Genomic DNA, 25,350 nt, shown 5'->3' on the forward strand with positions numbered 1-25,350 from the left:
ACAGAAGGAGACTCTGTCTCAAAAAAAAAAAAAAAAAAAAAAAAAATTAGGCCCCCCCTCTTAAAGGGCTTTTTTTTTTCCTTTTTAATTAAAAAAAAAAAAAAAAATTATGGACCTCCTCTATATGAGCTCTTTGTTTTCCATGTTAATATAAATGACATATGACTCCCACACTCCTTTTTAGGGGGCAGGAGAGGGGTGCAGCATCTCACTCTGTTGCCCAGCCTGGAGTGCAGTGGTGCAACCATGGCTCACTACAGCCTCGTCCTCCTGGACTCAAGCAATCCTCCCGGCTCAATCTCTCAAGTAGCTGGGACTACAGGCACTGCCACCACTCCAAGCTAAGTTGTTTTTTTTTTTTGGTAGAGATGGGGTCTTGCTGTGTTGCCTAGACTTCATATTCTTTGTTCAAATAAGAATCCAACAGTCACAGGCTTTTATTTTCTCCTCCAACTCATGCATATAGAAGAGTAGGGAATTGACAATGTTTGTCTTCTGGTTTAACAAAGAAAACTGACATGTATATTTACTTTTCAAAACAGAGATATTACTTTAGATATTATTATAAGTTTAATTTTTAAAAAATTATGACTAAATTACAAACATACAGAAAAGTATGGAAAACAGTATAATGAAGATCCAGATGCTCATCACTCAGATTCAACAATTAAAGACTCTTGCCACATTTGTGTCATCTATGCCTTCTTTTCTTTATTATTATTAAAGCATTTAGTGGCCTCTCTCAGATAACACATCAGTTTATCCCTACATAGTTCAATATGTATTGACATGGATATTTCTAACATAACTTCAATGTCATTAACATCTAACAAGATTAATAATAATTCTTTAGTATCATTTAATACCTATCCTGGATTTAAATTTCCACAATTATTTAAAAACATGTGTCTTTAGAGTTAGCTTATTCTAATCAAACTCCAAACTAGGTCCACTCATTGCTTGTGATTGCCATGTCTCATAAATCTCTTTTAATCTAATAGTCCCCCTCTCATTCTTTCTTTCAATTCTTACCATTGACCATTTGCAAAAATTAGATCAATTGTCCCATACTTTGAGTTGTGGTATCCTTTAACTTACTCCTTCCTTCTCCACATTTTTTATAAACTTGTGGTTAGCTCTAGAGCTTGATTAGATTCAGATTCAACATTTGTGGAGGGAATATTTCAAGATGTTTCTGTGTAATTCCTATTCCAGCAGATTGAGAAGCAACAATGGTTGCCACACTGATGAAATCATGTCAAAGAATTATTCACTGATTCTCATTTTATTGAGTTTTCCTTCCTTACTAGAAATGTGATTTCCCATAAAGCTGTAACAGAATGTAACATGAGATTTTTCCTGTTGTGCAGTCTTTGTTAAGAGGCCAAAGCTGGCCGGGTGCGGTGGCTCACACCTGTAATCCCAGCACTCTGGGAGGCCGAGACGGGCAGATCACGAGGTNGTAGCTGGGACTACAGGTGCCTGTCACCACACCCAGCTAGTTTTTTGTATTTCAGTAGAGACAGGGTTTCACCGTGTTGCTCAGGCTGGTCTCGAACTCCTAAGCTCAGGCAATCCACCCGCCTTGGCCCCCCAAAGTGCTGGGATTACAGTCTTGAGCCACCGCACTCGGCTGAGAATTTTTTAAAGAGCATTATCATAGTCTTGTGTGTTTCCCTTTACTCCTCAAAAAAAAAGCCCCATTTCCCTCCATAAGAGACAGGCGCTGCAGGGAACCAAAGCAGATCGTTTAAGTTAAATTCGACCTGTGGTCCCCTAAGTTTGGGAGTTGAATACACTGTGACCTTTGCCTCACTCTCCTCTGCTTCAGTCTGAAAAAAAGGAAGCTGGTTAGTGCCTGGAGCTGCCTGGATAGCAAAGAGACAGGGCTATACTGGGAATCGTTTGCACATCTAGAATTTGATGGGGCAAAAATGTCAAGTTTCCTGTGGGTTAAGGGACAACAGCTAGGCTACAATGGTCTTTGTAAAATAGGACGAGGCTGTGTACAGTGTACCATCAAAGTTGGATGGCTGCGGTAAATGGTCAGTTGGAGAGCACCTTGTCTGAAGGGGTGTGTGGTAGTGGTGGGGAGGCGAGTTGCAGAGGTGGCCCACTAACCCAACCTATTTCTCATCCTTCCTTGCTATCAAACACCCTGGCATTAGTAGGTGAAAAAGATGATCACAGTAGGGAAAACAGAGAACAGATTGCGCCTTATGCCCCAGTGCTTGTATGGTCTAAGCTGGGGAGGTGAGAAGCTCTAAATTTAAATCAGGTTAGACTTAATAATATCTAAAGTTTACCACAAGTGAAACAGAAATGTCTAAAGATGGGTAAAGAAACATGACTGAATGCTTTAAAACAGATCTCCACTGCAAGCATTCTTTATTTGTAGTACTTTTATTATTTTATATTTGGAGACAGAGTCTCACTCTGTCGTCCAGACTGGAGTGTAGTGACGCAATCTCAGCTCACAGCAAACTCTGCCTGCAGCGTTCAAGCGATTCTCATGCCTTAGCCTCCCGAATAGCTGGGGGTACAGGCCCGCGACCATGCCAGGCTAATTTTTGTGTTTTTAGTAGAGACGGGGTTTCATCATGTTGACCAGACTGGTCTCAAACTCTAGACCTCAGGTGATCCGTCCACCTCAGCCTCCCAAAATGCTGGGATTACAGGTGTGAGCCACTGCACCCAGCCTGCAGTACTTTAAAGATATATTATTTTAATAAAATCAACTAAACATTGAAGATATAAAAGCACCTAGTGAGAAGGGGTCCTCAAAATTGGTTATACATTAGAATCCTTCAGGAAGCTTTAAAAGCCTTGATGTTGTCCTACCCCAGATTCTGATTTAATTGTTCTGGCATGTGGCTTGGACATCAGGGTTCTTAAAGCTTAACAGGTGATTCTATTATGTAGCCAAGCTTGAGAACTACTCTAAAAATAGAGACTACTGAAAGAGAAAAATAAAAAAAAATTAAAACAAAAAAAACTATTTGACTACTTGACTATCAAATATCAACAAAACTATTGAAAAGTTGGAATTTTCATGGAAAACATCTATATGTTTGGTCTTCACTCTCTGGGTCACTGTCATAGAGATTTGATTAAATAGTTTGTATTTGTTTTACTAAAGGCATGGACAGGGTATGGTATAAGATAAATATTAAAAATATATTATTACAGGAGTGGAAATAATTAATTTTTTAAAATAAGTATTAGTTTTTAACATACATGATTCCCACAGGAGACATGTATCCTAAAGCAGTATTTTTTCTTTTTAAAATTGTTTTGCTTTTATTATTTTTAATTGACACATAATAATTGTACCTTTGTATGGGGCACAGGATGATATTTTGATACATGTATACAATGTGTAACGATCAAATCTGGGTAATTAGCATATTCAATACCTCAAACATTTATACGGTCTTTGTGTTCGAAACATTTAAAATCTGCTTGTCAAGCTATTTAAAAATATACAACAAATTGTTAATTATAGTCATCCTACAGCACTGTAGAAAACTAGCTCATATACCTCCTAACTGTAATTTTGTGTTATCCAACTTCTTACTATCCCTCCAAACCTTCTACCCTTCCCTGCCTGCCTTTAGTAACCTCCACTCTAATCTCTACTTCTATGAGACCAATTTTTTTAAAGCTTTCACACATGAGTGAGAATGTGCAGTATTTATCTTTCCGTGCCTAGCTTATTTTACCTAATATAATGTCCTCTAAGCTTGTCCATGTTGCCATAAATGACAGGATTTCATTCTTTTTTGCAGCTGAATAGTATTCTATCATGTATATATGCCACATTTTCTTTATCCATTCATCTGTTAAAGGACACTTAGGATGATTTTATATCTTGCCTATTGTGAATAGTGTTGCAAAAAACATGGGAGTGCCTTTCAACATACTTATTTCCTTTCCTTTGGATATACACCCAGTAGTGGGATTGCTGGATCATATGGTAGTTCTATTTTAGGTTTTTGAGGAACTTCAATACTGTTTTCCATAATGGCTGTATTAATTTACATTCCCACTACCAGTGTATAACAGTTCCCCCTTTCTCCACGTCCTTACCAGCATTTTTTGTCCTAAAGCAGTATTTTAAAGTTTATGTTGCTATACAAGTTGAAAACAGTAAATTCTAATGATGGATAAGGAAATACAGCCAAATGTCTTAAAACTTTCTTTTTTTTTTTTTTTTTTTGGTTGGCACTAGTGTTTATTTCAGGAAGCAGGTCTGGAAGACCTGGGTCTGTCCAGTGGAGTCCTAGAGCCTCTAGCTTCTCACTTGGCCTTCGGGTTACGGAACTTGCGTCCAGCAAAGACTGCCTTGTCCCCAAGAGCCTCCTCGATCCTCATGAGTTGGTTGTATTTGGCCAGACGCTCTGAGCGGCAGGGGCGCCAGTCTTGATCTGTCCTGTGCAGAGCCCCACCACAAGGTCAGCAATGAATGTGTCCTCAGTCTCCCCAGAGCGGTGGCTCACCATCACCCCCCAGCCATTAGACTGAGCCAGTTTGCACGCCTGGATTGATTCAGTCACCGAGCCAGTCTGGTTGACCTTTAGCAGCAGACAGTTGCAGGCCTTCTTCTCAACGGCCTGGGCCATCCTCTTGGGGTTGGTGACTGTCAGGTCATCCCCACAATCTGGATGTTCACCCCGAGAGGAAAGAGGTCCAAGTGGCCCAGTCATCCTGGTCAAAGGGGTCCTCGATGGAGACCACAGGATAGTTCTTGATAAAACTCTTATAGAGCTCTCCGAGCTTCTCCCCAGTGATGTGCCGTGCGGGATCATCAGGCGACTTGAAGTCAAGATCGTACTTCCCATTGCGATAGAACTCAGATGCTGCCACATCCATGCCGATCACCACCTTGTCTGGGTAACCAGCTGCCTGGATGGCTGTCTTCAGCAGCTCCAGGGCCTCATTGTTCTCCAGGATGTTGGGTGCGAAGCCACCTTCATCACCCACATTGGTGGCATCCTTCCCATATTTGGCCTTGATGACCCCCTTAAGGTGGTGGTAGACCTCAGCACCAATGCGCATGGCTTCCTTGAAGGAGCTGGCTCCCACAGGCAGAATCATGAACTCCTGCATGGCAGGTTGTTTCCAGCGTGGGAGCCCCCGTTGATCACATTGAAGGCTGGCACTGGGAGTATGAGGTCAGGGTTCCCAGCGAGATCTGCGATGTGGTGGTACAGGGGACCCCTTCTCAGCTGCTCCCGCCTTACACACGGCCAAGGACACGCCCAGGATGGCATTGGCCCCAAACTTGGACTTATTCTCGGTCCCATCCAGCTCAATCATAAATTTGTTAACTTTTTCTTGATCCACAACACTTAGTTTCTTTTCCAGCAGAGCAGGGCCTAGAGTCTTGTTGATGTGCTCCACAGCCTTCAGGACTCCTTTCCCCAGGTAGCGGCCTTTGTCGCCATCTCTTAGTTCCAGAGCTTCATAGATACCCGTGGAAGCCCCACTGGGCACAGCTGCTTGGAATCGGCCCTTGGCTGTGTGCAGGTCCACCTCCACTGTGGGGTTGCCCCTGGAGTCCAGGATTTCCCGGGCAAAGATTTTCTGCATGGCCATGNCTTGAAGGAGCTGGCTCCCACAGGCAGAATCATGAACTCCTGCATGGCAGGTTGTTTCCAGCGTGGGAGCCCCGTTGATCACATTGAAGGCTGGCACTGGGAGTATGAGGTCAGGGTTCCCAGCGAGATCTGCGATGTGGTGGTACAGGGGACCCCTTCTCAGCTGCTCCCGCCTTACACACGGCCAAGGACACGCCCAGGATGGCATTGGCCCCAAACTTGGACTTATTCTCGGTCCCATCCAGCTCAATCATAAATTTGTTAACTTTTCTTGATCCACAACACTTAGTTTCTTTTCCAGCAGAGCAGGGCCTAGAGTCTTGTTGATGTGCTCCACAGCCTTCAGGACTCCTTTCCCCAGGTAGCGGCCTTTGTCGCCATCTCTTAGTTCCAGAGCTTCATAGATACCCGTGGAAGCCCCACTGGGCACAGCTGCTTGGAATCGGCCCTTGGCTGTGTGCAGGTCCACCTCCACTGTGGGGTTGCCCCTGGAGTCCAGGATTTCCCGGGCAAAGATTTTCTGCATGGCCATGGCTGACCTGGGATGTCTTCGTTGGAGGTTTGGATGGAGCTCCGAGTCTAGGTGGCAGCTGGGACAGTGTCCCTTAAAACTTTCTTTAGTGACTTTGATATATCATTATTATTTAAATAAATTCAACTAAACACTGGAAATATAAATGAACCTTGTGAAAATCAATAAAATGCAAACACTCCAAAATATGATTTATTATATTTATCCTTCCAGACCTTGTATGAGATTGTTTAAGGATTCTTCCCCCTCTAACACGGTTTGGCTCTGTGTCCCCACCCAAATCTCATATTGAATTGTATTCCCCACATGTCAGAGAAGGGACTTGGTGGGAGGTGATTAGATCATGGGGGTGGATTTCCCCCTTGCTGTTGTGGTGATTGTGAGTTCTCATGAGATCTGATGGTTTAAAAGTGTGGGCACTTCCCCCTTCCCATTCTCTCTTTCTTGCTGCCATATGAAAAAAAGATGCTTGCTTCCCCTTTACCTTCCACCATGATTGTAAGTTTTCTGAGACCTCCCAGTCATGCTTCTTGTTAAGCCTATGGAACTGTGAGTCAATTGAACTTCTTTTCTTCGTAAGTTACCCTGTAGTTCATAAATTGCTCAGGTAGTTCTTTTTTTTTTCTTTTTTTTCTTTTGAGACAGAGTCTCGCTCTGCTTCCCAGGATGGAGTGCAGTGGCGTGATCTCGGCTCACTGCAACCTCCGCCTCCTGGGTTCAAGTGATTCTCCTGCCTCAGCCTCCCAAGTAGCTGGGACTACAGGTGCGTACCATCATGCCCAGCTAATTTTTGTAATTTTAGTAAAGACAGGGTTTTACCATGTTGGCCAGGATGGTCTTGATCTCTTGACCTCATGATCTGCCTGCCTCAGCCTCCCAAAGTGCTGGGATTACAGGGGTGAGCCACTGTGCCCAGCCCCAGGTAGTTTTTTTATTGCAGTGTGAGAAAGGACTAATACACTTCCCTCTTTCCCTTTTTTCTCCTATAGATACTAGATTATTATAATGTGATAATATCTTTGCTAGGTACCAAAAATATGAAGATAAGTAAGATATGCTCCTTACTCTGATGGAGTCTATATTTAGTAGTAGACAATTAAACAGACCAATATTTAAAAATCAGTTCACTGAGGACTATAAAAAATTATGCTCAGGATGGGTGATAATGAGACAAACAATGAAGGAAAATATTCTGGAAGAGATGACCCCAGATCTGAGTCTTAAAGGATAGTTAAGAGTTATTCAAGAGAAGCAACATTGACAAACACTGTGCATATGCAATGTGTACAAAGAGCCAGCAATATATACAAAGCCAAGGGGCAAGAGAAAACATAGCTGTGGAAGATGATAGTGATCATGGTGAGAACTGCTGTTGATCCAATAACACAGAAAAAAATATTGTGCACGCTTTTCAATATAGTAAAACTTTCCTCATACGGTAGAAGGTAGACCTTTGAGCATTAGCATGGCCCCTCATGCTGCCCAGTGGAACCAAAGCTACTTAACTTCCATGTACGATCTGGCATGGTACTCACTATATATATACTACATTGACAACTGAATTTTGGCCATATCTCCATAAGAAATTAGGGAGATACTATAGTGTTGTAACCATTTACATAAATGTTTTTATTGTAGCTGTCCTTGGTACTTCCTATTTGCTAATTTAGTAGAAAGCCTAGGTGAAGGTAATCCTAAACAGAAATCTGAGTTCTAGTCAGTCTTTGAATGCCAACCAACCTCTGGTCTGGCCTAGCTTAATGGTATACTCTAGGAAACGAAAAAAGTACAGAATGGCTAAAGCATGTGGCACAGAGTGGGGAGTGGTAGAAATTAAAGAAGTAAGCAGGGGAGAGAGGATGACAGCACTTATACGCTTTAGTGAGTAGGTCTTTATCTTGGAGGCAGTGGGAAAGCCATAACAATTTTTTGAGAGATGTAATATGACCAGATTTGCATTTTAAAACAATCAATAATGATACTGTAAGAAGGGATTCAATAAGGAAAGACTAGTCAGAAGGCTGCTCTAATGATACAGGTGAGAGATGACGACCTTCATGTCTGTGGCAGTTGAGAAAGAGTCATGGGAACAGATGGTAGATATACAGTCAGTAGTGTGGGAAGGGAAGGGGAGAAGGAAAGGGAGGCATTCAGAGACACTCCAGGGTTTCTGGCTGGGCAACTGCATGAATAATAATTTCATCTTCTGAGATAGAAGACAGGATGGGAGCAGGTTTTGGAGAGAAGATGATGAGTTAAGTTTGGAGGATGTTGTATTTGAGGGGACACAGGATATGTCAAACAGACAACTCTATAGCCAAATCTGGATATGTATTGAAAAGTAGAAAACCAAAGGAATGAAAGTACCTTGTGAATATGAAATATCAACTATGAAAACAAGGCTGATGGGAGGGATAAGAAAATACAACCTTAAAACATGTGCTTTAAAAATGTAAGGAACAGGAAAGCATGGTGAGATGTAAATTGAAGCAGTGTGTGATGCAGAATTCAGAAAATGAAGGACACTAAAAACCCAATTGTTGCCATGAACAAATCTCTTTTCTACAGTTTCTCATGAAACAAGAGTACTCCCTTTACTTCCCCTTTTTGTCTTTTGTTTTGTTTTGTTTTTGGTTAGACAGGAATGTGGTATTTTGAGCTAGTGTCTGCTGGAAATTTTGTTTAACAAAATGTAGTAACTGGACACCCCAACCTTCTGAGAATTAAATAAAACAAAAAGTCTGCTCCAAATACAGAGACATAGCTCACCTCAAGTGCTTGGCACAAGGGCATGGGGAATGTGATGTAAGCATTTCCTTCTCTACAAAAATGCATCTAAGGAGAGTATGAAAAGTTTGTCTCAACACAATTGACGTGTAATCATTGTGAGTTCAAACCAAATGTGTTAATCTGGAAAAAGCAGTACTGGCAGATTTCTTTTCCTTCATTAAGCAATGACCTAGTACAGAACAATGCATTACTTATGGCAATCTTTGAAATCACAAGTAAACTTTAAAAACACTGCCTACAATGAAAATGCACGTGCCCTACATCAGGGTTTCCAGAAACACATCCAGTAAGCATATGGACCATGCTTTCCATTCTTCATTGCATGATTTATTAAAAAATCTATAGGGAGAAATCTATGATTCCACTGAATCCAATGTGTTATGTGTGTGTTAATTTATATTAGCTAGGGCAAAGAGGCTATATGTCATATTTAACACACACATATTTCTTGTTTGCCATTTAGCACGTCCACAAAGACCCATGCATACAAACACGATAACACACAGATAACTGAGTAATGCTTTCTTTGAAGTGCTGAATTTTCATAGATTGGTAGCATTCTCTAAGAGTTCACACAAAAAGTAAGATGGATACACTGGAAGTATAACTCTAGGACAATCAAATAAAAATAAATATCAAATCCCACTTTGAGATATAAAAGCATATAACTCATATGTCACTGTTATCTTTCCTTCCAGCTGCTGAATATTTGGGTATTATTTCTGTTTTGCCATGTTACACAGAATAAGCTTCTCTGAGTTTCTCCCAAAAATCTACTTACAGAAAAGCAGTTACTAGAGATTCTGTAAGAATGAGATAGAAGTGGGTGAGAGTTCCTAAATGCTTTTATCTACTTGAACTACCATGTTATTCCTAAAGTAAGAGCAATACATTGACTAACTTTAAATGCACCCTCCCCTCCCTTTTCATTCCACAAGAAAATACAGAGTTTAAGATTGGTTCAACTTTATACCAAGAAATAAGAGTAGAGTTACTTGTTGAAATACTACCTCCTAGTGGTAAGATCATCTCATTTGTTTTATAAAGCACTGGAGTACCGCATATTTGGCCACTGTGCTATATTCTTCACTATTTAAAATTACAGTTGGATAAATGGCCCAGTAAGTTTTAGTTTGATAGTACTTCCAAAAAGGTATTTCATTAATGTTTATTTGATTTACAAACTTAATTCCCCTTATTAATAAAATAGCAATCAATATTTCCTATGTGCAGTTAGTAGCAGTGCTTAGATTAAAAACAAAACTTTAGGAGGAATAAGTTCCAGTGTTCTATACCACTGTAGGATAACTATAGTTAACAATAATATATTATATAGTTTGAAAACTGCTGGAAGGAACAATTAAATCTTCATAACGCAAAGAAAAATGTTTGAGATGATAGACATGCTAATTACCTTGGTCAGATCACTATACATTATATGAACGGAAACATTATTATGTATCCCATGAAGAGGTACCATTGTTATTTATAAATTTAAAATAAAATTAAAAACAAAACCAAAACTTAACTTACTAGAAATCTTTGTTGTTGTACCCCAAAAGTCCTAGAAACCTACATACAAATGTGTGAGAGTGACAGCTATCTTGTAGATGCAATAAGATGATTATTTAATAACCTGATAGTTCTGAGTTACTAAATCAGCACTTTTCATTCAGTAAAACAGCAAGGAGACATCTTTTCATTATATACTTTGGCAGAGATCATCCCAAACCGGATAATCAAAATAATTTTCATTTGGTTGTAGGATGTTGTAGTACATAAAGCAAAATGTGTCTGCAGGATACTCCAAATTTACCAACTTCAAACAAAATAATGCACAGTGAAGAACTAGAAAATTATTAACCTTTCTCAATACCTGTAAGTATTCCTTAATCTTTATCATTTTCTTTAAACAAAACAATATTTTGGATGAGTTCAACATTTTTATCCTATGCTTTATGTTTAGTGCCTTCCCTGAATTGGAAAAAATGAGGTATTTTATTTAAATTTAACACTGGGCTAAGGGAGATATAGAATTAAACTAAACAAGAATCAGTTGTCACAACCTCACAACATATATCAAAGTATTGAAATTGCTGGTTTACTGATTGTCACTTTTCACTGGATATTAAATATCCTGAGGGTTACAACTGTATTTTTTTAACCTGTCCCAGTACCTCAACAAAATTTTCACTGAATAAATTATGTTAACAAAAAGTTAAAAATAAAATATAATTAAGATCCCTTTAATTAATTTTAAAATCTGAGAGGAAAATTGGAGTCACAAAACGTATGCTCAAATCTTACTTCATCACAAATTATGTGATTTTTGACTTCCACCTCAATGAAGCTCAGTTTTCTCAGCTGAATAAAAGGGATAATGCCTGTGTATTTCAGAGTAGCTGTAAAGGTAAAATGAGGTAATGTACATGAAAGTCCTTTGGAAATACCAAACAAATGTTATTTGCTGTCATGCCACCACACATACATGTAAGAAATACATGTATTAAATAAAAAAATTTTTAAGATGCAATGTGATAACTTACATTAAATATATATATACAATTTCTCCCAAATGAAAACTACCTTAAGTTCTCTCTTTAACTGACAAACATACTCAAAACCACTCATCCAAAAAAAGTCCCTTCCTTCAAGATGTAGTTCCCCAGCTTTTTCTCTTCTCTAGTAAGTGCTGTCAAAGAAGAGTTGACACCTATGCATCTTCTTCCTAACGCACTGAAAGCTGACTCAATGACCACTGCCTATAGAACAGTTTCAATGCGCTTAATCCACTGATTTCTTTTTAATCATCACTTTATTTTATCCCTGAAGATTTCTTTTTGAGTACTTTCCACACCTATCCTGGCTTCTTCAAAACAACTACCCTATTTTTTCTTACTTCTGTGACTAATTTTTTTTTACTCCTTCAGCTTCTTATTCTTGAAATGCAGGTGTTTTATAAGGTTATATTCTTGGACCTCCTTTTTCTCATCCTAATTTCTGCCTAGATGATCCAACTTGCTCCAATAGAATCAGGCATCATCTCTGTACCATAAACCTTGAAATCTCTGTCTCTGTCTCAGGTTTCCTCCTAATTTCTAGGTCTATATTTCTAATTATTAACCAAACATTTCTATCTGGATGTCCTTCATTCTATGTAAAGTCAAACTCATTATCCTCCTCTCTTTTCCCAAACTTTCTCCCTCCCTTTGTTGCCAATCTTAGTAAATAGCCAAGCAGAAATCTTAGTCATTAATGACTTTTCCACTCTTCCTCACCTCTTACTTCCATTATCTAGTAACAGGATCTATTGATTCCATCTCTTAAATGTCTCTCTAATCCATCTACTCTCTTCTCTATTTTAATTTCCACTTCCTTCATTGGATCTTCATTATTTCTTTTTGAAATATTTTGACCATCTCTTATCTAGTCTCTATGCTTTGGTCTCACACAATTTAAATTCATCCTCTTAAATATAATGCCATGGGGGAGGGAGAAAAAAAATCCTTACTTTTTTTTTTTTTGGCTGCCTATTCATTGCCTGGAAAATAAACTGCAAGCTCTTTGACACTGCAGTTGAGACCCTTACTTATCTGTTTCCAACCTGTTTTTCCAGCCCTAACTTCTGCCCACACCCTTTTCTCTCTAGAATATGTTATGCACTTTCAGTTTCATGCCCTGGTTCATGGTGTTCCCTTTACCTGTTATGGCTGTTCTTCATTCGTCAAAAACCTCTACATCTTTTGAGCCAATGTGATATGTGATTTTCTCTTGTAATATTTTCTATACTCTGCCTTCTGGGTAAAATTAACCTCTATTCCTTATGTTTTCTTCTACTGCTATTAAAATTAAGTTGCAGAAGTGTTTATCTCCTTCATTGTATTCAAAGGAAAAAAGTCGTGTTCATTTCAGTTCACCTATGCTTAACACAATGCCTGACCAATAGAGGGTATTCAATAAATACTGAACTGAACAAATCTATTCCTGATCTGTGTAATAAACAGGGAGAACAAACTTTAAGAATAATTCTCATGCATAAAACATATTAGCTACAACATACTGATTTCTGTCAGTTATTATTATAATTAAATGAAAATCATTTGACTTTGAATAATAGTAAAAATATACCCTAAAGATGAATTATCCATTGTAATCCATTTGGTTTTAAGTAGATCAAACAGCTAAATTTCTCTCTTGCAGTCAGTTTGGAAGGAGGCAGGAAACAGTTATACAAAAATCCAGTCAAGTATCTGTAAAACACATAGAAATCAAATATGAGACCCTTGCAATCGTGAAGTCTATTAAAGTTTTCTGTAAGTTAAAGAGCTAAAACATTGTAAAGAGTAAAAAATAATATTAATTCAGCTAGAAGTAACCTTAGGGAAAATTACATATATCCTGAGGGGGTGGTGCTAAATCAGTGCCATGAAATATTTTTATATAATTCCAACAAAACCATCTCTAATAAATACTATTTTAAGAAAATTACACTCAGTCTTGCTCTATGACTTTAGATCATGTGTCAACGAACTATAGCCGATAGGCCAAATCTGGCCCTTTACCTGTTTATTTTATTCTTTAGAGACAGGGTTTATGTTATCCATGCTGTACTCAAACTCCTGGCCTAAAGCAGTCCTCCCACCTCAGCCTCCTGAGGAGCTGGTACTACAGGAGCAGGGCCACTGTGCCTGGCTCTCTCACCTGATTTTTGTAAACAAAGTTTTACTGGAACACAGACATATTCATTCATTTCTATATTATCAGTATTTCTTGTTGCTCTACCTCTACAATGGTGAAGTTAAGTAGCTGAGACATATACTGTATGTCCCACAAAGTCTAAACTATTTACTGTCATTTTAAAACAAAAATTTGGCCAACTCCAAATGCAGATAATCATTTGGAAATCTAGTTGAAAATCAAGCTAGTTTGTATGTGAGAATTTCTTATTATTCTAGAATTTAGAATCTTTATGCAAAGATTTATTTTCGAAAATAACATGAAAATTATAAGGATGTTAGGACAAGGAATGTACAGATATCAAGTACATAGTAGAGAGAAAGGAAATACTTACATACTTTTTTAAAGATTAAATTGTTTTATTTTATACTTTTAACATAAGCCTGGCTAATTATTCTTCATTAACTAGGAAAAGGAGTGGCTGCTCTTTATAATAGAGTGTTACTGACAATGAACTTTGCTAGTACTATTATATCACTAAAAAAGTAGAAACATCATTCTTCCTATAGGAATAAAGGAGTAAAGTTAAACATAACTAACTGTTTTTTCAAAATGAGGGGAGGAAACGGCTAAAAGAGGAAGAAAGAGAAAGGGAGGGAGAGGTGGAGAGAGGGATGAAAGAGAGGAAAAATGGAGAGAGGAGAGAAAACCTACTGTACCTTATTCTCTAATTGATATGAAGCCAATTTGTGTACCAAAATTAAGGCCATCTCGGACATGGGAGAAAAACTTGTCAGGATGGCAAGATGTACAGAGGTTGAGATCTTGGTTCTGGTCCTGAATATTCCGTGGAAGAATTCCTCCCCGTTCTAGAAGAATCCTTAGGAAAAATATTTTTCAAAAGAGAGCAAGAGTTTATTTTCCCAATAGCCAAAGCAATATGAAAAAAAATATGGATGTTGGCATGAAAGAGTTCCAGGAAAGATGTACCTAGAACAATGTATATTGTTATTCAATTACAGAACATGGACTAGTCAGGAAAAAAATGCTACAGTGTATCAGCATTTATCACCTAAGTTCATATATGCACAGTACAACCTTCCATATTGTCCTATAGACACAATCTAGGTACAGAATTTTATAATCAAAATCAAGTGCTTATTTAAGAAGAAATCTCTACAAAAATTACCAGGATATCAGACAAAATTCATCTGGCTCAGCCAGAGTATGCTTTTTAGTCATCTGGCCCTTCATCTCCTTTCCTTCTATTAGCCAGATTTTTCTCAGAAAAAACTTGCTTCTCCATGAACACTTTATGATATGAAATATGAGTACAAATTAGTGATACTTGATTTAAAAAGTCACATTTAAGAATCAATTTCAATCTCTTCCACGTCTGTACTAAATGAGACAGACTCTGGGTAAGGTTCTGGTGACTGGAATAGAAACATGATTTAAAACACACATTAATTTGCCTTTGTAGTAATGACAAATAATTTTCACCAGTTATTAATAGCAAAACTTCATAAATTCAAAAATGCAAAGAACTGTAAAAAAACTGAAAGTAAAAACCTGTGTATTTATATTATCTAATATTTTTTCTAAAAAATATATTCCTCTAGTTAATTAGATAATAAGAATAATTTTAAAATATCAGCTTCCTGAGAGTTCATTACATCTAGGAGAATTTAGCTGAGGAATGGCTGTGAAGTACATGCCAACTTTTCTATATGAAGTTTAAGTAGATCTCTTAAAATTAAATGCCAGATGTTTCTTCCTTTCCTTTCTTTTTTTTTTTTTGAGACGGCGTCTCGCTCTGTCGCCCAGGCTAGAGTGCAGTGGCCCGATCTCAGCTCACTACAAGCTCCGCCTCCCGGGTTTATGCCATTCTCCTGCCTCAGCCTCCCAAGTAGCTGGGACTACAGGCGCCCGCCGCCTCGCCCGGCTAGGTTTTGTATTTTTTTTAGTAGAGACGAGGTTTCACCGTGTTAGCCAGGATGGTCTTGATCTCCTGACCTCGTGATCCGCCCGTCTCGGCCTCCCAAAGTGCTGGGATTACAGGCTTGAGCCACCGCGCCCGGCCTCTTCCTTCACTTTCAAATCAATGAAAGATACCAGACAAAAAAATTTCTGTTATTCAAACTCACATGAAAACAGATTTCATATTTAAAATGAGTGTTTGTGTACATGTGCACGTCAGCTGCTTAAATAACCGCCACCTAAATTCTTCTTAGAGTTACTAATTGTTCTCTAAAATAAATTTCATTTTAGAGCAATAAGAAAGAATCAAACTTGCAGTTGAATGAAATCAGACATACCTTGTGGCTTTACGGAGGTCAATATAGGGATTTGGTGAATCAAATAGTTGTACACATGCAGGATGAAGATTATGAAATGCCTCTGCTGATTCTCTTGGAAGAGTAAAACAGCAAGGTCCTACTGAAGGTCCAAGTACAACAACAATGTCTTCCAAACTGCAGCCATATTCTGCTATCATAGCATTCACTGTAGCCATAGCAACACCCAACAAAGTACCTTTCCAACCTGGTAAATAGGAATAAAAAGAGATAAGGAAAGTCAAAATGTAGCAAAATTTCACCTGAATTTATGTCTAAGTTAAAAGTGAGCAGATATAGTTTGTATATTTTTCAAAGTTCAGAAATAATTAATGAACCACAAGATTAATTACATTATCATGTGGTTTTTAAATGAGCTATACTACACAAAGCACCTGACACAGAAGAGACACGAAATGGGAGTTTTCTTCATCTTCCATTTAAAGATGCTCTATAGTTTTAGTTTCCACTGAGATCATAGCTTAGTCTTCTCTATTTTTCACATTTTAAAAGATTGTGGTTAAAAAACCACAAAATCCACTATTCTAAGTACACAGTTCAGTAGTGTTGAATTCACATTGTTGTATAACCAATCTCCAGAATTTTTTCATCTGATAAAATGGAAACTCTACAACTATTAACAATAACTCCTTGTTTCTTCCTTTTACCAGCCCCTGGCAATCACCATTCTTCTTCCAGTTCCTGTACATTTGATTATTGTAGGTATATCATATAAGTGAAATCAATACAGTATTTATCTTTTTGTGATTGACTGATTTCACTTAGCATAATGTCCTTAAGGTTCATCTATATTGTAGTATGTGTCAGAATTCTCTGCCTTTTTAAAGCTAAATAATATTCCATTGTATGCACACACCACATTTTGCTTACCCATTCATCTACCAATGTACCTTAGATTGCTTTCACCTTTTGGCTATTGCAAATAATTGTGTTATCAACATTGGTGTGCAAATATCTCTTTGAGTTCCTGATTTCAATTATTTTGGATATACTTCCAGAAAGGGAATTTCTGGACCATATGGTAATCTATTTATACTTGTTTGAGAAATTGCCGTACTGTTTTCCATAGTGGCTACACAATTTCACATTACCACCACCAGTGCACCAGGGTTCCAATTTCTCCACATCCTCAACAACACTTATTTTCTGAGGTTTTAAAATATTAGCCATCCTAATGGATGTGGGGTGATATTTCATTGTGGTTTTGATTTGCATTTCTCTAACTTCTAATCCATGAACACAGAACTTCTCTCCATTTATTTGTGTCTTCTTTAATGTCCTTCAGCAATGTTTTGCAGTTTTCATCTCTCCCTCACTTTTTACACCAAAACCTATTATATTTCAATTAACAGTCTCTTTTTACTCCCTTCCCACTTGTCCAGTCTATCGTTCCCTTGCCATCTCTGTCTTACCCGCCTTGCACTTTTTTTTTTTTTTTGAGACGGAGTCTTGCTCTGTCGCCCGGGCTGGAGTGCAGTGGCTTGATCTCAGCTCACTGCAAGCTCCACCTCCCGGGTTTACGCCATTCTCCTGCCTCAGCCTACCGAGTAGCTGGGACTACAGGCGTCCGCCACCTCGCCCGGCTAGTTTTGTTTTGTATTTTTTAGTACAGATGGGGTTTCACCGTGTTAGCCAGGATGGTCTCGATCTCCTGACCTCGTGATCCGCCAATCTTGGCCTCCCAAAGTGATGGCATTACAGGCTTGAGCCACCGTGCCCAGCCTGCCTTGCATCTTACAGTGTTCTAAGACAAAACCATCTTCTTTACTTCTGCTACCTTCTTGTTGCCAAAGACAGAAAGCTAAGAATATTGCATTTTTCCTTTATTCCCTATATCTGGGTTTGATTCAGCTGATATAGTTGGCCAATAATGACTCCCCTTATGCTTTCCTTAAGCACTCCATACTCATATCCTTCAAAAGCTAGGCACTCAGGTGAAGGGATCATTTTTTACAGATAAAAGGAGATGATGAAAGCAAGAAGTACTTAGGCGATAGGTTCAGCCTCCACAGGTAACCCACTGGATATGTGGTTATGGGAAGAACAGAATGAAGACATCAAGTTTCTATCTGTAAGTGGGTAGGAGGTCAATAATCAAAACAGGAAACCTAACTGGCAGAGAAGACTTTAGGGAAAATGATGTTGAGTTTTTGACATAATGATTTTGAGGTACCTAGGAAGATGTAGACAGTGATGTTCAAAGGGAAGCAACTAGATATAGGCATTTTGAGTTAAAGAGAGAAATTGTCAGGGCTTTTCTACAGATGAGAGTAGCTCTCTTCTTCAGTGAGCCTCCTTAATTATCCTCTCACTTGTAGTTCATCCACCTCCTTTCTATTTGATTTTTCTCCTACAGCACATGTATATCTATGTATACACATCTGGTTAAAAGATCTTTATTAAAGTAGTCCCATAGAAGAATTTTATTCTTTTTGATATCTGATAAAATAAGTATACAATATATGTAATTATATTATATTTTAAAGTTAATTTATTTTTATTTTTCCAACTTTTTAGGTTCAGGGGTACATATATGCAGGTTTGTTACATGGGTAAATTGCATGTCACTGGGGTTTCGTGTACAAACAATTTCATCACCCAAGTAGTGGACATAGTACCCAATAGACAGTTCTTCAGTCGTCACCCTCCTCCCACCCACCACCCTTAAGTAAGCCCCCATGTCCACTGTTCCTTTCTTTGTGTCCATGTGTACTCAATGTGTAGCTCCCACTTAAAAGATACATATGGTATCTGATTTTCTGTTCCTGCATTAATTCACTTAGGATGGCTTCCAGCTGCATCTATGTTGCTGTAAGAATATGATTTCATTGTTTTGTGTGGCTGCATAGTATCCCATTGTGTATATGTACCATATTTTCTTTATCCAGTCCACCACTGATGGGCATCTAAGTTGATTCCACATCTTCATTATTGTGAAAAGTGCTGTGATGAATATACATGTGCATGTGTCTTTATGGCAGAATAATTTATATTCCTTTGGGTATATACTCAGTAATGGGATTGCTAGGTTGAATGGTAGTTCTAATTTTAAGTTCTTTGAGAAATATCCAAACTGCTTTCCACAGTGGCTAAACTAATTTACATTCCCACTAGCAGTGTGTAAGCATTTCCTTTTCTCCACAATCTCACCAACATGTTATTTTTTGACTTTTTTTTAATAGCAGCCATTCTGACTGGTCTGAAACGGTATCTCATTGTAGTTTTGATTTGCATTTCTCTAATGATTAGTGATATCAAGCATTTTTTCATATGCTTGTTGACCACGTATATGTCTTCTTTTGAAAAGTGTTTGTTCTCGTCCTTTGCCCATTTTTAAATGGTATTGTTATTTGCTTGTTGATTTAAGTTCCTTATAGATTCTCAGTATTAGACCTTTTCAGTTGCATAGTTTGCAAATATTTTCTCCAATTCTGTAGGTTTTCTGTTTACTCTGTTGATAGTTTCTTTGCTGTGCAGAAGCTCCTTAGTTTAACTGGATCCCACTTGTCTATTTTTGTTTTTGTTTGCTCTTGAAGTCTTCACCATGAAATCTTTGCCAAGGCCTATGCCTATGTCCAGAATGGTATTTCCTAGGTTTTCTCCTAGGGTTTTAATAGTTTTAGGCTATATGTTTAAGTCTTTAATCCATGTTCAGTTGGTTTTTGTATATGGCGAAAGGAAGGGATCTAGTATCAATCTCCTGCATATGGCTAGCCAGTTATCCCAGCAACATTTATTACATAGGGAATCCTTTCCTCATTGCTTGTTATTGTCGACTTTGTCAAAGATCAGATGGTTGTAAAGTATGTGGCTTTATTTCTAGGTTCTCTATCCTGTTCCATTGGCCTATGTGTCAGTTATGGTACCAGCACCATGCTGTTTTGGTAATAGTAGCTTTGTAGTACAGCTTGAAGGGAGCAATGTGACTCCTCCAGCTTTATTCTTTTTGCTTAGGATAGCTTTGGCTATTTGGGCTCTTTTTTGGTTCCATATGAATTTTAACATAGTTTTTTCTAAATCTGTGAAAAATGATATTGGTAGTTTGATAGGAATAGTATTGAATCTATAAATTACTTTGGGCAGTGTGGCCATTTTAACAATATTGATTCTTCCTATCCATGAGCATGGAATGTTTTTCCATTTGTTTACATTATCTCTGCTTTCTTTCAGCAGTGTTTTTGTAATTCTTATTGTAGAGATCTTTAACCTCCTAAGTTAAGGCAGCTGTATTCCTAGGTATTTTATTCTTTCAAAAATAACTTATTAATGACTTGAAATTCACATTTATAACTTCATTTTGACTGCTTGATCTTGGATATTTTTAAACTAAACGTTTTCAAACCTAAGAAGTAAAATATAATATCCTCTTTTTATATCCAGGAGCCAAGATTCAAATTTTAAATAACTTTTTGACAATGTCATGTAGTAAACCTGACTTCTACTCATTCAATCCCATTATTTCAGCTAGGTCAAAATAAAAATATGCTACTTTCTTTTTTACCTATGAGCTAAAAAGCAAAGTAGAAATAGATTTACAAGTGAAGGAAATTTTAAAGATTATCCCTCATTTCACACAAAACCACAGCTATGGGGTAATCTAAAATACCATTTTAAAATACTTCAGAAAACAAAACTCCATATCTTTAACACAATATACCTTCTAAAAATACTTCTTTGCTCTTAGAGAATAGTTGCAGTTAAATACATTAAATGATTTAAACTAAAAACAGTTTTCAAAACATCTTGCTTTTTCCTACCTCCCTAGCTTTACACATGCAGCTCCATCTGGGTGAATACTTTTCTGAAACATGCCTAACATTCCCATTTCCTATGGCCTGGATTTCAAGGATTCTCAACCAAAGGCAGTACCACTCCCCTAGGGAGTGTTTTGAAAAGCTTGGAGGGTTTCATTGTTGTTTGATTGGTTGGTTGGTTGGTTTTGGTTATTACAGTAACTAGAGGTGCTACTGTCATTAAGAATTTCAGGGGCTAAAGACACTTAATCTGCAATGTGGTATTATCTTGCCCAAAATGTTAACAGCACCCTTGCTGAGGAACACTGTTACTCAGCCAAAACCAACAAATTCCTTAGGAATCAACCTAGGTGCGACCTCCTTTGGGAATTCCACTACAATTCATACAATTTGATGTGGATACTCCTCTTGGCCATCCCGATAATAAAACTATGCCGCCCCTCCCATCATTACATTTACCACAGTGTAATGTAATTAACTGTTTGCCATGTCTATCAGAAAGAAATTACAATTTTTCCTGCACAATGAGTAAAATCCTAAATGTTTAATTAAGTATACTTACCAGCATGAGCAACCCCACATGCTTTTTTGACTGGATCTGCAAAAACTATTGGTATACAGTCAGCACCAAGAGCAGCTATTGTGACTCCTCTCTGATTTGTAGTTATTCCATCATAAGAATCAGGCTCCTTTCTTCCCATAATCCAGATGTCATTGGAATGATGAGTCTAATACCAAAAATGTGCAACAAAAATGTTTTGGAAGTGGGATTTCTCATACCACAAGCTTTCCTGAAGGTATTCACTGTAGCATAAAATTATATAACCAGTTTAAGATTACTAGCATTCATTAAATATATCACTTTTATATATGGGAAAACACAAAATTTACTTATAATTTAACTATTTAAGCTTTTGGTATTACACTCTCTGATAGTTTATACAAAGAAAAGCACAGTTTAACATTATAAAATTCAATATAGTGAATAATGAACATCTTTCCATAAAGATAGGTATAATACTTCTTAAAGCACTTTCTACAAAATGAAAATTTTTCCTGTAAAAGAAAGTTAATTACCAAATCAATGATACTTTTACTTTTCCCAGACTCAAGTAAAGCTAGAATTCTGTAAGGAACAGGACATTATCTCATCAACTATGACCCTAGTTCCTCCTGGAGTAGATTTATAAAATAATAGCCTTTCTCTACCACCATGCAGTTCCCTTTCTTCAAATCAAAAAGGGCAGTGGTAGTATACTCTCTGAGAATTAACTGTACTTTTAGAATTGAGGACTCCAGATGAAATATACAGTAGGCTCTTGAATAATGTCATTTTATTCCATATCATTTCATTATAATGTTAATGAAAAAAATTGACTACCCACCCTGTCACTGACTATGTGAGGTTTGCACCTTCTCCTCATGTCTGCGTGGGTTTTCTCCAGGTAATCCAGTTTCCTCCCACATCCCAAAGAAGTGTATGTTAGATGAATTGGGGTGTCTACATGGTCCCAGTAGGAGTACACGTGTGTGTGTGTAAAAGCACCCTGCAATGGAATGGCGTCCTGTCAAGGGTGGGTTATGACCTTGGATCCTGATCTGCCAGGATAGACTCCAGCTACCTGAAGCCCTGAACCAAAACAATTTGGTAGTTATCTTAATTTGTTTTTATTACTCTTTTGTAAATGTATGTCTAGCTCACATTTATTTCAATATTTAATACTAGGAATGTGTTGGTCTTTATTTAGAAGTTTGGTGATGTTTTTGTGACAAGAAATATGCCTTAGAAACTTTATTCTTATTTATATCAATTAGCCTATGGTAAAATTGGTTTTATTATGTCGTTTCGCTTAAAGTCACAATTTCCAAGAACCCATCAACATTAAAGGATGACTTACTCTGTGTGTGTGTGTGCATATATATCTGTGTGTGTGTGTGTGTGCATATATATCTGTGTGTGTGTGTGTGTATAAAATAGAACTGATCTTTAGGCTATGGTGTATAAATCTAAGAAAAACAACCACAGCATTATTCTAAAACTTTGGATAAAAAAGCAGATACAAAAGTTAAATAGCTTAAAGTCCATGTAGTTAGTAGTAAAGTAAAAAATATACTTTAGATCTTTCAAAATATAAAGCAAACTTTTACCTTTATTCGGTAAAATTTCTCCATATTAAATCCTGCAGCATTCGCCAACCTACGCAGATTTTCTTGAACCACTGCCTTGGGATCTCTCCGTTTGGAACTACTGAAGAGATTGAATGAGCTAAGAGTTGGTATATAAGATATCCCACCTGTTCTTGTAGTAAATCCATGAATGAAAATATCTGTTGAAGATAAGCAGTGAAGATTTAAAAGACGCTATTCAAAATACCAGTCTCTCAATTAGACCTTCCCTGATCACTGCTACCTGCCCTTGTTATTTGGCTTCTAATTTCTATGGCATTTTGTATCTCCATACGTTCTTATGGCGTTCTGCTGTGTTTGTTTTATGCTCCCTATGAGATTGTTGCTCTTCAAAAGGTATCTTGTGTCTCATCTAGCTTTGTCATATCTAACAGCATATAGCTCAGAGAAAATACTGTTTAACCAAGAAGCAAGATTGATTGTTTTAAATTTTACTCTTCTATGAAGGTGCCAATGATTTGAAATTTCAGAATTTCTAAATAGAAGATTTTAAGTGTCATAAATCTCATTGCAAAGGAGGGCTAGATTATTTGTCTCAACATCAAATTTTCATAAAGCAAATTTATTTATTTGGGATGGCTTTGAAGGTGTTATCCCTTGACCCTGATACTATAGGGTCATACATGATAGCTCTGTGTTGCCACTGATGCTAATGAGTAGTAAGCCCACAACAGTCAGCAAAAGAAAGGAGGAAAAAAAGACTACCTCTGAAGAAAGACTGGTTTTCATGTACAAAGTAAAACAACAGTTAGTGGTTAATATACCTGGGATCAAAGGAGAAGTGATAATAGTTAATTCTCCTCTCAGTGCTGGCAGACTTCTCAAAAATGTTTCTATTTCATTCTGAATTTCTCTTAGTTCTTGAGCTGTGATTATGTTTATTTCAATGGACTGTTTAAAAAGTCCTCCCCTCAAAGTCACTTGCAAATCTTCAAATTCGAAATTGTAAACATCAGTGAAGAGTTGATCAATAAAAGCTTTCATTAATGTCTTCCTGTGCCTGGGTACAATTACCTTAATGCTGCTCAGATTTCTTTCATCAATTTTCTGTTTAATGGTATACAAACAGGCAGCCATGCTGGGACAGCTAACAATCTCAAATTCTTTCAAGAGAGCTGATAATCCATTGCCTGTTTCTAATTCACAATTATCTTGTTCTCCATCCCTTTCACAGCTGATGTTACTGCAACACATTATACAAAGAAACTTGGCCTTGGCGGCATGGTGGTACTGGACAGCATTCAAAGTCTTCAGTAATGTCTGATGGCAGTTTTTTTGAGAGTTCAATTTCAAACCAAAAAGATCAATCAAAACTGCTTCTGCCATCCTTGAAAGAATACTTTTGTGCCAAATCACCTGCAAATAAAAATTAGTATAAGAATATAAAATTATATAAATCCTCTTATAGTTACGACAGAAATTTGTGGTAGATTAAAAAAGAATAATTACATTGATTTTAAAATGTAATTAAAATAGTAAATCTAGGCCCCTCCCAGAAAAGCCAGTCTACTCTGTCACAAGAGAACCATGACAGTGAAAGCAAAGCCATCTTTTAATTCGTTTTGTGAAAATGCTGGTACATCTTTCCAGCAGTACAATAGTTCCTCTGTTTTGTTTACATAGAACTTTTAAGTAAGGAATTACTTGCTGAGTTGAGACAAAGTCCTGTTTTTAAATTGCAGGTTGTCAACCTGTGTGATATATCATTAGTCCTGACATGACTGTCATATTAGGTCTCATCCTTTCATATGCGGGGGCTTAAGTTCACGAAGCTAAATGGAGCTGCACCCGAAATTCGCCTTTTAAGATGACAAAAGCTGAGATGGCTAATAGAGTTCCCCTGAGGATTTGCGCAGTACTCCACACTTAGCAATGACCACAAAAGCTATAATGATTTGGACCAGACAGGCTTCCTCGCAACTTTCTTAATTCATTCTCCCCATCCAGCTTTGCTCACCTCCAGCCCAGCCCTCCCACCCCATCCTGCGGGTCTCCGGTGACCCGCTTTGGCGACGCCCTTTGGCCCAAGAAGGTTTTCTCCTGCCGCTTCCCCTAACCTTCGCTCCCCATCGCTCGGGGCTCCCTCTGAGGTTCATTTAGCCAGTTTTGAGTGGGTGACTGTCCCCCTTCCCTGTTCATTGTGAATTTCCGCCCAACGTCTGTCGCCGCCGGGTCCCTGTTCCTCCTGCCCGCCTCGGCTCACGGGACGCAGGCTGTGGCTCTGCACCTGCCCGTGCACCTCCACCGGCCGCTCACCGCCCATTCGGGACTTCCTGTCGGACAACGCGCACCAGAGGCGATTCGGTCCGCGCCTTCCCGCTTTTCACCTTCGGTTGCACACAGGTCTACAGCGACCTCTGTGACGATTTGCCGCCCCGACCCTCGTCCTGAGCCCCAACGAAATTGGGCAGCCGCGAGCCGGTCAACTGGAGTCGTAAGCTCGGCCCAGCGGC

The 25,350-nt window shown here is 38.1% G+C and overlaps 2 protein-coding genes and 2 pseudogenes across 9 annotated transcripts in view; 1 reads left to right on the plus strand and 3 right to left on the minus strand.

The window, feature by feature from the left end:
• Positions 1 to 25,350, minus strand: part of LACC1 (laccase domain containing 1) — a 68,136-nt gene that overhangs the window by 39,204 nt on the left and 3,582 nt on the right. For 2 of the 7 annotated variants that reach the window (XM_017871012.1, XM_017871015.1), the window contains exons 2-7: positions 23,662 to 24,253; positions 22,859 to 23,037; positions 21,273 to 21,438; positions 15,918 to 16,143; positions 14,319 to 14,479; positions 10,657 to 13,172 (exon numbers count right to left, since the gene is read on the minus strand). In XM_017871012.1, coding sequence (XP_017726501.1) covers positions 14,320 to 14,479; positions 15,918 to 16,143; positions 21,273 to 21,438; positions 22,859 to 23,037; positions 23,662 to 24,223 — 1,293 coding nt within the window. In that variant the 5' untranslated portion in view covers positions 24,224 to 24,253 and the 3' untranslated portion in view covers positions 10,657 to 13,172; position 14,319. Of the gene's footprint in view, positions 1 to 10,656; positions 13,173 to 14,318; positions 14,480 to 15,917; positions 16,144 to 21,272; positions 21,439 to 22,858; positions 23,038 to 23,661; positions 24,254 to 24,954; positions 25,026 to 25,153; positions 25,318 to 25,350 lie in introns of those variants that run through there. The other 5 variants (XR_001885362.1, XM_017871016.1, XM_017871014.1 and 2 more) reach the window with 5 other exon arrangements.
• On the minus strand, positions 4,194 to 5,598 carry LOC108528977 (beta-enolase pseudogene; annotated as a pseudogene). Its single transcript, XR_001885363.1, has one exon. The product of XR_001885363.1 is annotated as a beta-enolase pseudogene (transcript).
• On the minus strand, positions 5,601 to 6,224 carry LOC108528933 (beta-enolase pseudogene; annotated as a pseudogene).
• CCDC122 (coiled-coil domain containing 122) overlaps positions 25,241 to 25,350 on the plus strand; it is a 49,202-nt gene continuing 49,092 nt past the window's right edge. The window contains exon 1 of the mRNA XM_017871018.1: positions 25,241 to 25,331. The gene's annotated coding sequence lies outside the window, so the exon portion shown is untranslated. The remainder of the gene's footprint in view (positions 25,332 to 25,350) is intronic.

The sequence above is a fragment of the Rhinopithecus bieti genome, unplaced genomic scaffold (assembly GCF_001698545.2).
Source record: "Rhinopithecus bieti isolate Rb0 unplaced genomic scaffold, ASM169854v2 scaffold_5273, whole genome shotgun sequence".
NCBI lineage: Eukaryota > Metazoa > Chordata > Mammalia > Primates > Cercopithecidae > Rhinopithecus > Rhinopithecus bieti.